At 43.0% G+C, this 15,098-nt stretch overlaps 1 protein-coding gene across 7 annotated transcripts in view; it reads right to left on the bottom strand.

The window, feature by feature from the left end:
• OMA1 (OMA1 zinc metallopeptidase) overlaps positions 1 to 15,098 on the bottom strand; it is a 300,900-nt gene that overhangs the window by 227,833 nt on the left and 57,969 nt on the right. For 5 of the 7 annotated variants that reach the window (XM_074221328.1, XM_074221324.1, XM_074221329.1 and 2 more), the window contains 2 exons: positions 9,465 to 10,088; positions 8,316 to 8,396 (listed from right to left, as the gene is read on the bottom strand). In XM_074221328.1, coding sequence (XP_074077429.1) covers positions 9,867 to 10,088 — 222 coding nt within the window. In that variant the 3' untranslated portion in view covers positions 8,316 to 8,396; positions 9,465 to 9,866. Of the gene's footprint in view, positions 1 to 8,315; positions 8,397 to 9,339; positions 10,089 to 15,098 lie in introns of those variants that run through there. The other 2 variants (XM_074221325.1, XM_074221326.1) reach the window with 2 other exon arrangements.

Genomic DNA, 15,098 nt, shown 5'->3' with positions numbered 1-15,098 from the left:
GAGTTTATTACCTTCAATTTTTTTATAAAATAAAGTGTCTTATGTGTTACATAAATTTGCTATCGCTAATATTTTATTTTCTCCTCAAGGATATGATTTCTCTGTAATCACATTTGACTGAGATCAGTGTATATTATGGAAACAAAGTAAAGATTACCAGACTGCTTTCTGTGGGGGGATGGGGGAGAGAAGGGGGTGGGGAAAAGATTTTAAAATTCAAAACTTTACAAAAAATGATAGGTAGAAACTACTATTGTATATAATTGGGAAACAAAATATTAATTAAAAAAAAACTGCTTCCCTGGATGATGGCAGAGGTGAGGAGGGGCTATGTTAGAAGCAGGGCTGGTCCAGACAGCATGCCAATGACTGGATCTCTTGGGTTCAGGGTCTGGGCATCAGCTTCAGCATCAGAGAGAAGGTGGTTTGATTTGCCAGGCCCATATCATCTCCTGTCTCCATCGGTGCTTCATGACTGTCTTGTGTTTCTTTTTTGGTACTTTGTATGTCTAATTTATAGTCACTCTAGGACATCTGCAGGATTTCACCATGTGCTGACTAGCCCTTCTTTACTATGCTGGCTCTCTCCATCAAGGCTGTTTTTGTTATCATAGCTGACATTTACACTATACATTATTTTAAAGTTCATAAAACATTTTGCACGGGTGAGGGAGGAAAGTTCACTTTCCCACTTCAGTTGATGTAATCACAGAAGGCCGAGAGCATGTTTACAAAGTGTTAAAGAAGTGACAAGGAGTTTTCCTACAATCCCACAATAATGTGTGACTAAGTTCCTCAGTCAAATGAAAGTATATAAGGCCTTGGCCATGGGATGAAGGCAGGTGACAGAACTTGGGAAACATCTTGTGATTTTCTGAGAGAATGAGGCATGTTGCTAGGCTTCATCTCTATAAGAAGCAATGAACTGAGCAGATAAGGAGTCAGAGTTGGGGGGTTGGAGAAAGATGTGTAAAAAAGACTCAGGGGTGGCTAGGTGGTGCAGTGGATAGAGCACAGACCCTGGAGTCAGGAGTATCTGAGTTCAAATCCAGCCTCAGACACTTAATAATAACCTAGCTGTGTGGCCTTGGGCAAATCACTTAACCCCATTGCCCTGCAAAAACTTAAAAAAAAAAAAAGAAAAGAAAAAAAGACACACCTGCACCAGAGAGCATCAAGGGGAGAAGAGGAGGGGGTCACATAAATAATACCAGTGGAACCATAAGAGAGTGCATCCATTAAGAGAACTATTCTAAACAGATATTAATACAAAAAAAATTGCCACCCAAAGAAGAGAGCAGCTTAAAATGACTACTAGTGACTGAAGCTAGGAGCGATTGAGAGAGGTACAGACCCTGGAACCCCATCATAAAGAGGAAGGAAGAAAGGACTTCCAGGCCTGGCAGTATCTGGAGTTGTGAGTTGCCTCTACTACATGGGTCTGTCACATATTACCGGCTTCCATTGTGTTCTAGGTTTCAGTTCCCTCTTCTCAGGGTGATGAGTGAATGTGTAGGAGACTGTCCCAGACTGATGTTTTAGAACTTTCCATTCACACTATTTTTATCTTAGTAAATGGTTTTGCTAAAACCTATGTGAAACTACAAGCTGATTGTTAATGAGAAGCATCACGATGGGGGCTCACAAGTTGCAATACTAGGTAGAGCCATCCACAGCCTTACTTCTAGAATCCATGGTGGCTGCTACCCTCTGATGCCTTGCCAATGGATACAAGTCAAAATTGGGAGGAATAGTTCAGATATTATCTGATTTGAACCTCATAACTCTGAAAGGCAGTCACAATTTTCCTAATAACACCATAGATTTAGAATGGAAGGGACCTTGGGGGGGGGTGTCATCTAGTCCCACCCCCTCATTTTAGAGACAAAAAAAGTTAAATGTGACCAAAGCCACACAAATGCCGTATCAAAACCAAGAAATGAATTTAGCTCCTCTAACTTTAATTTCTTTCCACAGAAAAATGTAGCCTCCCATTTTAAAGATGATGAAAAAACCTAGGAGAAACCAGGTGACTTGTGACTTGTTTCTGGGCACATAGCTATCAAATGGCTGAGGTGGGATCTGATCACCAGTATTCCTAATTCTCAAGCAGCAACAAATGCATGACATGTCTCCTGGGTGCCCACTGGTGACTTCAAGTTTTATCCTGGCATCTCTCTCTCTCTCTCTCTCTCTCTCTCTCTCTCTCTCTCTCTCTCTCTCTCTCTCTCTCTCCTGCCTCAAGGCCTCCAACAATAGCATTAATTCTGGAAAACTGCACCCCATGCTAACAAAAAACCCTTGAAGTTTTGACTTGTTCTAAACACAACAGGATTCTATTGTTTCCACTTTTTAACAAATTCTATACTACAAATTCTCTTAAAGCTAACACAACGGGCAAAATGGAATTGTTTGGGGGAACAAAACACATAAACATGCCTTTTTTGTTGTTCTATAAAAACAAGTTTAAAAAAAATCCTTTTGCCAATAGTATCCCCAAATAGACTATCATTGCTAATGTACACAAATCCCCGCTCCTTGGCTATACTGCTTAAACATGTGGGTTGCAACTTTAAAAATAAAAAAAAAAGAATCTCAATCAAAGCCAAGCTGGTTTTCACTACGTTGGGTTTAGTGGGTTGTTTGTTTTCTGGGGGCGGCCAGGGGCACTGATGGGGTTTCCTTCCCAGTAATTAAGTCAGAGAAATTTCTCACTTCACATTAAAGAGCACTCCAGGCCCAAATAAAATACATTTTATGAGATGATTAACAGGATTTTATCCTTCAAATGTATGAATATGCTTAAAATGGACATTTTTATTGCTCATCATAAAATATTATTAAGATCACTGCTTTTATGATGGGGGGGGGAAGTTACCAGACCCAAGTCTCATGGGAGGGAGAACAAAGACTGAGCCTTTGCTCTCCCTCCTCTGCATGGGATGCTATCAGCACAAGGAGATGCTAACTCACAGTGAGACCTGGAACAAGTCACTTAACTGCAGCCTCTCCTGCACAATGAGGGGCTTGAATGACATGACCATAAGGTCAAGTGTGCTCCAAATATTAGTGGCCAAGAGAGGTCATTCTGTGTTGCTTTAAGGGGCAGGGTATGGACTTAACATTAGGAATTATAAGTTTCCATCCTGCTTCAACAAGTTATAAGCTCATGTGACCCTGGCTGAATGACTTTCCCTCTTGGTCTCCATTTTTCTCCTTGAGAGATGTGATGATTTTCTCATCCTGAGAAATGTGAATTAGTATTAATTCTCTCTGGGACTGTGCTCCAACTAGCTGATGGACAAAAACAAACAAAAACTGTAAATAGGAGAACGGCTGAACAAATTGTGGTCTATGAATGTTCTGGGATATTATTATGCCATAAGAAATTATCAACTTGAGGAATTTTCAGGGAAACATGCAAATCAATTTATATAAACTAATGCAGAGAGAATAAGCAGGAGAACAGTGTGTTACAATAATATCAAAGATGGCACCAAAGACATCTGACTACAGATTAATCACAATGACCACAGAATCATGTCCTTCCTCTTCATTGTGAGGTGGGGGACCTAAAGGGGTGGAGCGCTGCTTATACTAAGGTTGTTTAATTGACAAGTTTTGCTTTATTATTTCCTTTATCATTAGGGAGGGTTTGATACCAACAAGAGTAGACATGGAAATGTGTAGAAATTAGCAGCATGATCAAAATTTAAAATGAAACAAAAAAACTAAAAGGGACTGGATCTTCAATCTTCTGGTCTGAACTCAAAATTAGACAGTCTACCCACAAAGTAATTTTTAAATGATTCTCTTCCCTTTCAAAATAACTCAAAGAACTACAGCTATAGGTTTTCAGGTTCAAACAAAAAAAACCAATTATTAAGAAGCTACTACTAGGGAAATAGAAATTCTCAATCTGATGGAAAAAATTCATGTTTTTAAATTCACACGGAACCGTCACAAAAAATGAATCATTTTCTAGGACAGGAAAAAGTATGAATAAGTTTATAATGATAGAAATGTAAAACACTACATAGATCATGAAAAAGTAGGAAAAAATCATCTACAAAGAAAATCCAACAAAAGATGTGGACATTATGGAGACCTAAAGTGATAGTTGTAGAATAATGCTTGAGTAAAGGGACAAATAATCAAAACAACACATTAAATTCAAGACAACAACAATATAAAAACAGCAGGGCCACATTCAGACAGACAACTAAAGCAACTAAGTTGGAGGGTATAATATAAATCCCAGGAATTCTAATATATACTCAGTTATAATACAAAATAAGGCAGGACAGGGGCGACTAGGTGGCGCAGTGGATAGAGCACCGGCCCTGGAGTCAGGAGGACCTGAGTTCAAATCTGGTCTCGGACACTTAATAATTACCTAGCTGTGTGGCCTTGGGCAAGTCATTTAACCCCATTGCCTTGCAAAACACCTAAAAGAAAATAAGGCAGGACAAGGGTAAGAGAGGTGCTCACAAAGTATTGGGATAGAGAAGAATCAAAGAAAGCTTTCTGGAAGAAATGGTATTGGAATTGCATTGGTCATTAGCCTATGCATAGTCACTGGGTTTTTTCTCAAATTCTGGTCTGATAAGAGCAATACTCATATTGTACCTGGTCTAGCACTACTACTACCAACACTTGCAGATAAAGCCCCAGTTTGGAGTCCCTAGAGGATCACTATGACTTTTCTTGGTTTCAGGGGGAACGTCCAAGGATTGGGTTTCTAACATCATCACTCATGGATCCCCACCAAAGATACAAATTGTTTTTTGTTTGTTTTTTTAGTTTTTGCAAGGCAATGGGGTTAAGTGTCTTGCCCAAGGCCACACAGCTAGGTAATTATTAAGTGTCTGAGGCCGGATTTGAACTCAGGTCTCCTTGACTCCAGGGCTGGTGCTCTATCCACTACGCCACCTAGCCACCCCTCAAATTGTTTTTAACAAAGATATTTCCTAAAATGATAGAGTAAGAAGAGCTATTAGGAAACATTCCCTCTTCTTCACACACCTAGGACACACTCTCCCACAAAAACATTCAAGTCCACAGGGGAGAGTGGGCTCAAAGGTAGCGGATATTGGGAGTAAGACAAATAGGGCTCCTTGTAGTACAGATGGGACAAGGGTCACTGGTCGTTGGTGTTGACTTTCTGCTCAAGGGTCTGTTCTCAGTGTGCTGATCTGCCCCAGACTGGATGTATCCTCTTCTTATGCTCCAGGTTTTAGAGAATAGAGAGACACAGAGACAAACTCTGCCCCAGAGATGCTACAAACCCCAAATAATTCTCAAGGAGTTGTGGTTTGAGTCCAACTGTAAAACAGGAATCCTTGACTCATGAACTGGAGAATCCTCCACTGCCAAATGGCTTCATCATCTGACCAGCAGATTCCAATCTGGCTTGCTCTTTTTATACAAGTGGCCCAAGAACTATCTTCTCTTTTCAACTAGTCCCAAGATGCTTTCATCTACCTTTGTCCAAGGGTCAAAGCACTATCATCCTTTCAAATTGATTAAGGGTTCATTCACATCTAATAGTATGTAGGAAAATTCCCTAACATCTGACTGACTGATAAAACAAGTAAAGTATTTGGGCCTATTCTTAGTATTGTAACTCGGGAGCCCCCACTGGTGTTATTAACAATCGGCCAGTCGTCTCAATTCAATCTTAGCAAAGGCATTTACTGAGATAAAATAGTATGGACAGGAAGACGTAAAACATAAAGCTAGGAGACGGTCTCCTCCACATTCACTTGTCACCATGGGATGAAGGGCTGAGTACAACTATAGTAGAATATCCACATGTGGTAAGAGGCAACACAGATCCTCTGGTGAGGAAGTCAAGCTATTATCATGACCGGGTCTGAGTTACGGTACTGACGCTTCTTGTGGGGGTGACCATGAACAAACTACTTCCCTCCTCTCAGCTGATTTCCCAATCTGCAAAAATAAGGGAGTGGCAATGGAAACAAAGCAGATGCCCTCCCATGGGGGAATGGTCAATGATAGCCAGGGAGAACTTAGAGAAGCAGGGGAGGCAGGAACAGACCCAGAGCAAAGTTAAAATAGTGCACAAAACAATATATACACATAGACTAAAACAATTTAAGTGGAGAGGAAAAATAACATGAAACTAGATACTTTGTGATTATAACAACCCATCTAATAAAATGAACACAACAGAGCTTGGAAGTGTGACAGGTACATAAACTGTTGGACTTCATCCTAAGGTATGGGTCAGCCTGGCTGCTCTTTCCTCTTTTTCAGTCTTTGCTTCATGGAAAAGCTCCCTGGGCTGGGAAATGGGGGAAGGGGGAAGTATATTAAAAATGAAGGTGATATTAAAAATCTCAAAAAGATATTAATTTTTTAAAATAAAGATCTGGATGATTTGTAAGTGGCTGACACTGTAGTTGAGGGAAGAGCACTGTAATTGAGACAGGGGAGATCCGAGGTCAAATCCTATTTCTGGCAATTACAGCTGAGTCACAAGTCAAATCATATCTCTGAGCCTCAATTTCTTCATCTGGTGATGAGGAAAATAATATTTTTAGTATTTATCTCACAAAAGTATTGTGAAAATCAAATGAGATAATACATATAAAGTGCCTTGCAAACTTTAAAGTACCAAGTAGATGATGATGATGTTAGTAATGATTATGAAGATGATGATGATGATGATGGTGATGGTGATGGTGATGGTAATGATGGTGATAATGGTGATGATGGTGATGATGGTGATAATGATGATTGCTGGTTTAGTGACCCTACCAGAACATGGAATCTGGGGTTTGGAATCATCATAAAGTCCTATGGTTTATACATAATTTGGCCTCTCTTATTCATCTGTCTTAGAACAATGGAAGCTTGATCCTTTAGATCTGAAATATTTATGTCATTCTCAGACTCATTTTTCAAAACAGGACAAAGGAGGGGGTTCATGCCCTACAAAGGAACAGATGAATTAATGAAAGAAAAGGACTACTATGCCAAGAACCATCCCAAATATTGAGTATTAGAATGGGTAGTACTTGGAGGCAAGGTCTGCTCAGGATGCAGCTGTGATAATGCCTATTGGAGTGTCTTCTCCAGACGTGGAGTCTGAGAAGGGAAAGGGACTTGCCCCTGAGAGCGGGCCCAGTGACCCCGAGGCCGGGCTGACTCTTTAGGTGCAGAACTTTGAGCGCAGAGAGCACTGCAAGCTCAAAGTGTTTAAGACAGAATGGAAGAGAATGTGAAACTAAGCTCTCCACTTTTCTCTTTTAATTTTTAATACTGTGTAAATATGAGGCAGTTTCTTCAAAGGGCCACACATCATCCTGTATTATAGCAATGACACTGTCAATGCAAAATGAACAACACACCACCACCAAGAGAAGAAATAAACTCTTATCGTGAAGAGTCTGCTCTTCCAGGCTCTGGGACAAGCACTTCACAAATAACTCATTTTAATCCTGACTTCATTCCTAGGAGAGAGGTGCATTATTGTTCCCATTTTACAGCTGAGAAAACTGAGGCAGGTAGCAAGAAAGTGACTTGCCCAGGGTCACACAACCAGCAAATGTCTGAGGCTGAATTTAAACTCTAGTATTCTATATAAATATACCAACCAGTTGTCATTTAGATGGTCAAGTGTCCCTTCTGTGATTAGTCTCTGATTATCCTTCGTCTTGACTTTCTCTCCCTTGTGGATGGGGCTACCATTTATTTCTCCATTGAGTTGGGTTAGCTAGTTTGTGTCTCTCATGCTCCTCAATCATAGCACAAATCTTTTCTATCACCATTCTCACCAGTCTTTGGGACTAGAGGCAACATGAGGGTTATTTTGGGGGGACACTGGGAATACCATCCAAGACTCAGATGGAAAAAGACATTTGGCCTGGACTGGAAAAGGTGATCATCTTAGCCCTACCTCCTGACTAAATGAGCCAAAGATCCACTGACTTTTTAGGGTTTTTTGGTTTTTGTTTTGTTTTCTTGGATCCAAAATTTTTTCAGTCTAAGACTTAGTTGTGAGGAACACCCTCTAGCAGGACAGATCAACAACTCCTCTACAACTCCAGGTTTCAGAGAGTTGCCCAAAGAACTGAGGATTTACTTGTCTGGCCAGCCAGTATGAGTCTGAGACCCTGAGGTCCACCGTCTCCTCCACAAGGCCATGCAGCCTCTCCAGCCACTGATCTTTAAGCTCTAGAGGCAGTTAGATACAAAACATGCAAGGAGGCCAGCAACAAGCTCCATCTTAAAATGTATATACAAAACATTCTATCCGTCCACTTGATCCTGCACACTGTCTTACTCACTTGCTCCGCTCTCTGTTGGCATCCAACATGGCAGCTTCTGCCGTGGGGCCTGAAGTGCTGATGGTCCGAGTTCAACACCATCTAAACCCACCATGATGTACTCCAATCAATATCATGCCATGATGTGAGAACAATAATCAATTTGACACTACTATTCCTATAAAGGAAGCATCTACCAATTGTCATCTACCAATTCACCCATGATCCCAGTGACTTCCCAAACCTAAATGTTCTTCCCTGTTCACCATTCCCCTATTTGTTGCCCTTTCTTTTTTGGATTGTAAGCTCCATGAGGGCAAGATGCATCTTAGTTTCTTGTTCTTGTATCTCTGGTCCTTAGCACGGGGTTAAAAAAACACTTAATAAATATAATTTTTTCATTCATTCATTAATCTTTTCTAAATTCCAACCAGAAAAATAACACTTCTATTTATGTATTATTTAATCTGCATTTAAAACTTTTGTCATAAGCAGACTAATGGCATCATCCCTGTATTAGGTCAAGATGCCTATGTTGTCTGGGAAGCCTGAACCCCAGAATCATGGGAGATGATGGGATAGAAGAAAAACAGACTGAGGCCTTGGCTACAAAACCTGCCATGAAAGCAGAGGGAAATCTCATGGCATGCTTTACAGCTTGCCTCTAGGTAACATCCTGCAAACCTCTGTACAGGTCATCAAACTCACCTAATTCCCCGTCACTACAAATAGAGCAGAGCCCATCTGAGCCTCCGCCCAGCCAGGGCCACTGTGCATCTGATCAGGAGACACCTGACCGGCCTCATCCAGTCAATCCAGAGATCTATAAACAGGCTTTGCAGCTGCCGTCCCAACATACTGATACATATTCTGTGACTGAGGAACTGCACAGTCAGGACTAGAACTGAATGACATCTCACAGAACTGGCTTGAGTCTTCCCCATCATCATCATCATCATCATCATCATCAGTGAGCCCTTGAAATTTTTTTTAATGATGGAATTTGGTTAAAAAAAAAAAAAAGGTGTGTGAGGAGGAAGCTTATACCCAGCATAAAAGACCCAGAATTCCTGTTATAAAATTTTTGGACGGCCTACACATTATTATAATTTTAATTTGTCTCTATTTTAAAGAGCAACTTATGAAGTGAACAAAAGACCACGGACTTACCTTTCTGCCTCCAGGATCTTGAGTCTTCAAAGGGCCAACGTCTAAGCTAAATGAGGGTCCACATTAGACCCTCTGTTTTAACTTCTGTGACGAGTCCATCTTTCAAATTGCATCTCTCAACCAAGCCAAGCATGCAGGAAGCAAAAATATACAACTTAAAACCTTTCTTGAGATGGGTTTTCTTTATTGAAGGTATTAAAATAGTATCAAATATTTTTAAGATTCATGAGCAAAAGTTTCAATATCTATTAAAAGATTTTTTTACTAGTGCCAGGAATCCACATGATTCAAACTAGTAGAGTCCTTTTTTCTCATTTTATACTGATCTTTTTTAAAATGGTGATATGTGAAAATGACAAATATTGCTATTTTCTTCATATAGGCTCTCATGTAAAATGTAAATCAACTTCCAGTTCTTTTGTCAACCATAAATGTTAATGGAATTGTGTCTTTTTTCTGGATTGGAAGAGAAGCCAATTTATGCTTTTTAACTAACGCTCCAGTGATATTTTGGTCTTCTTCCTCTGTCACTTCCAGAAAATGCTTCACCCTAAGCCTGAAAAGCATTCGAGGATCTGGTCCAGAAAGTGGCGGGCAGTTACAGCTCTCTCTGATTTTAATGGCCTAGAAGGAAAGAGATGGAAACAATAAAATGTCTTATATGGGTCTTTGTTTCAGTAATCCATTCTTAATATACTATTTACAGAATAGTCACACAGACTTCGACATTCCTCTTTAGCGCTTTGTAATAAAGACACAAAGAAAATGAAAATAGCCACATATAAAACACTATAGGTAGTTATCTTCCCATAATCTTCCAGTTCACATCAATGATATACTTTTAAATAAATCAGTAGTTGCAAATAAGGTGTAAAATGACCTTTGAGGATAAATAAATGTTCCATGCACACCTTCAGGTTTGTTTGGTTTTTTTTTTTTTTTGCCAAGCTGTAGATATTTGCTAAAGAAATAACACCATAAGCCCTTATATTCAAATAAAAATCATATAATAAAAATGAGATCTTAGGGGTCTTGTTAATCTTTTACATTAAACACATGAACACAGTTATTTCATTAAACTCTTCCTTCAGGACTCAGTTAATTCACATTTCCGTCTTTCTTTTTCTGGCTGGATGCTGTGGTTCCCCTGAAACGCCAATGAAAGCACTCCAAGTGTGAAGAGTCCCTCTCCCATTGCTCCTCAGCTACTGCTCCTCCCTGGCTGCCCCAAGCTCTGAGAGGTGGAGGAAGTAGTAGCCATAGAGAACATCATGTGCCAGGCCCTGGGAGAAGCGACTTTCAAACATTAGCTCATTTGATCCTCCCTTCTATCATTACAGAAGTGAGGGGACTTGCCCCGGGTCACATAGCTAGGAAGGCCCACTACTACTCAGATCTTCCTGACTCCAGGCCTGGCGCTTTGACACTGCGAACTTGACCAGATCACACAGCCAGTGTATGTCAGAGTCAGAACTTGAACCCAGATCTTGCCAAATGACACCATATTGCCTCTTCATTTTCTTCAATATGAAAACTAAACTCTCCAAAATGAAAAAAAGAAAAAAAGGTCCCAAATGCAAGGATGTGATTGTCCTGCCGCACTCTTCCTTCTCTCTCCCTGTTCAGGGACAGAGTCACTGATTTTACTGGGGGGGGGGGGGGGGCGGTGAGTAACTCCAGTCAGTTCTGAGTCATTTGAAGTTGAGTGTGAGGAGGGGGCTCATTTCTAGAGGGTGCCCGTGGGGCAGTCCCACAAATCTGGTATTCACCACACTAGCATGCCTTTCATTTTCTAGCTAGAATATTAACCAGTCATTTTACAGACAAGGTTTAATATATGCCTCATCACTCCAAAAAGGGCAGGGTCTGACCCAAAAGAAATTTTACAAGCAAAAACACCTCATCTATCTTGAAATGGTTTATAAAGAGTGTAGTAGGTTTCAGAAGGAAAGCTTTTTAGAAAACAAAGCTAGGTTAGTTTTGGCTCCAGCTGGTCTTCCACCAATCACTTCCATAGATCCCCTATTGAGAGGGGTGACTTTCTCCCTTCCTCTCCCTTCATCACTCACGTCTGGCCCTCACCTGCAAAATCTCCCAACCTGTTCTACAAAGGTTCTCCTTTGGGTTCCCCATTTTCCCAGTACATCTGAACAAGTAGGCATTCCTGGTTCTGTAGCTGCATGGCCAGCACCTCCAGGTTCATTCACCACCATAGGTGCGACGCCTCGCTCCCACCATCGTACTCTGGCCTATTGATAATTACCGATCAAGTCTCCTGGCAGCTTGGTGGAAGCTCCTGAACAAGTGCATTAGTGTCAAGTGCCTTATTCAAGGCAAGATGAAATCCCCAAATCCTTTCTATAAAAAGAAAAAAAGTCACATAATCCTCTTAACCTCATTTATCACTTTGGAGGCTCCAGTCTTGTCAGCTCAGTGCCAGGCTTTCCAGAGCAGAGTTTTCTAATTGCCAAAGTCGGGTGCAGCTGCCCAGCTCCTCCACTTTCCCCTCAGCACTCTCCATACCTCAGTGATGGGGGATCTGAACCCCCACAGAAGAGAGTAGCCAGCCCCTTGAGTCACTTGTAGGAGACAGAACATCATGGGAGGCCTGGCATTTTTCCTGGAGACCAACCCTTGCAAAAGTCATCAGGGAGGCCTCTGGTGAGGTCAGCAGCCTTCTCTGGCCCTTCCAAATAGCCAGGAAGCAACCACACTCAGCCAAGCAGCAACTTCAGAAATCCAGGGTCTACTCCCAGATACAATAAGGCATCTGTCAGAGAAGCCCCCTGGCCCAGCACACAAAACAGAGTCAGGAGAGAGCACCACCGAGTCACCAAGCTCCAGTCTGAGGGAGGAGAGGTTCAATCCACACTAGAAGGAGGACAGCCAAGGACTGAGGTTCAACAATCCTGAGGCTCCCAGTGTGTTCACAAACCAGTCAGAGATCTGTCCAACCCCCATACCTTAAAGAGGGAGCCCCAGATCACCCAACAAGAGAGTGCAAGACCACTCACCCTGGCCTTCCTTCACTGGGGTCTGCCACCTCCTGAGTGAGGGGCCTGAAGGGTGTTAACAACCAGAAAGGTTTAGACAAGAGAAACAGAAGAGTGGGGAGGGGGGCTGAAGGATAAGTTGGGGTGCAGAGGGCCCGGCCCAGGGCAGCCAGTTGGTGGCAGGGTTCCCGTCCTTTCAGCCAGTACATGGCAGCCAAGGGCAGCTGCCCTGCCTCTCCTCCCTCTTCTAAGCTGTCATCAGCCTCTTCTCTTTGCCACATCCTATTTCATCTTCTCTCCTTTCTTTGGATGTTTTTTCCCCTCGTTTCACTTTCCTTGTCTTTCTACTTTTCTTCAGTCTTACTGTGAGAGGTGAGAGATGGCATTTCTTGTTTCAGGCTCAGCCAGGAAGCCAGTATCACTGGATCAAAGGGTCTGCGGGCAAAGAGACCAAAATGGGAGGAGGGGGCCGGGTGACAATGGGCTCTGAATGCCAACCAAGGAGTTTGTCTTGCCTGGAGACATCAGGGAGCCACTGGAGTTTATTGAGTTGGGGACGACATCATTAAACTTATGCTTTAAGAAGGTCTCTCTGGTGACTGAATGGAGGATGGATCAGACGGGAGGGCTTTGGGGTGGCAGATCCTCTCCCAACAGTCCAGGCGAGAACCTGCATCAGGGGAGTGGCCGAGTCAGAGGAGAGCAGGGGACCTGCTGGAGAAACGGGGTACCTGAGAAATCTGCCAGCCAGGCCTGGTTGGCAAAAGCCCAGGCTTGTTGAATGGGGAAGGGAAGGGTCTGGCACACAGGGAGCCTGAAGACAAGTGAGACTGGATGAGAGGAAACAAGCCCTGGAAAGGGGCTGGACGGGTAGAACGGGATGGGAAGGCTCTGCACGCTCGCCTGCAGGGAGACAGGAGAACACTTCGTGTGAAATGGGGAGGGAGGAGAAAGCGGTATCCTGGGGTGGGAGATGGGAAGGAGAGAGGGGGAGGCTCGCAGGGAGGGTCCCAATTTTTTTTCAGTGAAATAGGTACAAAGGTCTCAAAGGAGAAGGTGAGATAAGGGGAGCCACAGGAGGTTGAAAGATCTGGTGCCAGGGATACTGGGCCATTTGAGGATGTCCTCATCAGGACCATCTTGAGTTAACCTGTGATAAGACGGCAGGTGGCCTAACTGCTCAGGGTCATCATTCAGCACCATGTGAGTGAGAACAAAGGTGGCCCAGGGCCAAGAGACCAAGAGAAGAGACAGGGTTCATCAAGGGTTCGAGATGAGATGGGAGGAGAGGTGCCGTCTTGGGAAAGACCTGAGGCCTGGAAGCAAGGGAGGTCACAGAGGGAAGAAGGGCTGGGGCTACAAGGCCGCCTGTGATCACCTGTCTCTGGAGCAGCAGGCAGGTGAAACAGCAAGGAGGAGGAGTTAGAAGGAGAGGGTGCTGATGGAGGGCACGTTCCCCAGCTGTGGCACTGACAGCAGGGCTCTATCCCATGCTATGATCAGAGACTCCACAGAGCACTCTCGGGGTCCCTGGGCTCATCCCCAGAAGGAAGGCCAGCACCCCCAGTCCACACTCTAAGCACACTTCTGGCCACAGCCTATGAATCCACCTCGTGGGTCCCTGAAAAATAAGCATCAAGATGATGACGACGATGATGCATGTAAACAGAAATATCTGGGGGGGGGGGGAGGGGGTCATACTGCACAGAGCGCCAGGTCTGGAGTCAGGAAGGCCCAAGTTTAAATCCAGTCTCAGACTCTTATTAGCTGGGGGACCCTGGGCAAGTCACCCACCTCCTGTTCACCTGAATCTCCTCATTTCCATTCCCTCCCACTGCCAGCGTTGAGATAAGGATCAGAGGAGAAAGGATTGGTACAGCTCTCTGTGCAGCAAGGATGACAAAACACCAAACATTTAAAGTTTAACAGAGCCAGAGCTCGAGTCCTCCTCTTGGGGTGGGCCACACCAGCCCTGGAAGACCTCTCAAGGACCATTCGAGCCCTCTGAGCATCCCTGTTCTGGGCACTCTTGGAAGGGAGTGAACATCAATTACTTTTCTGGAAAACTGCAATAAGGAAAAAATGCCAGAGAAGAGAAGTGACCTGGAGGCCACAGAGAATTCATGGTAGATTTAAAGGTTTCCTTTGGAAAATAGAAACTAAGATATTTTGGGGGGGAGGGGAAGCATCTTAATTTTTAAAAGTTCTTTAAAAGTCCTTCCCTCCTTTTCCCATTTCCCCCCACAGCAATTTTTGCTAATGGCTTTTCATTTCTGCCTCTAGCAGGCCCCTATCACCGTCCAGTAACAGTAATGTTGTTCTAAGGAGCATTCGGACCATGCCGCCGTCAGGCGTGGGGCCCTGAGTCGATTCAATTACAGCGGCTGCCATGATATTTACCTTTAGCCCAACACTCTCCATGTCCAACAAAATGAAATTTCTCAAGGTGAACACTGTGTGTTTGTGTATATTGGCAATACCCACATTTTACTTAAATGTTTAATACTCTTGTATTTGCTATTCGTGAGATGTGTAATATTCATGATTTATGAATTCACTTTGTCCAATTACAAATGCATAAGAATGATTTACACCAGAGTTCAAAGCCCTTGCCTTCTGAAAGTATATAGGACTCAAAATG

The sequence above is a fragment of the Macrotis lagotis genome, chromosome 2 (genome assembly GCF_037893015.1).
Source record: "Macrotis lagotis isolate mMagLag1 chromosome 2, bilby.v1.9.chrom.fasta, whole genome shotgun sequence".
Lineage (NCBI taxonomy): Eukaryota > Metazoa > Chordata > Mammalia > Peramelemorphia > Peramelidae > Macrotis > Macrotis lagotis.
Note: the sequence above shows the minus strand (reverse complement) of the source record. Positions and strands in the feature narration are given on the sequence as shown.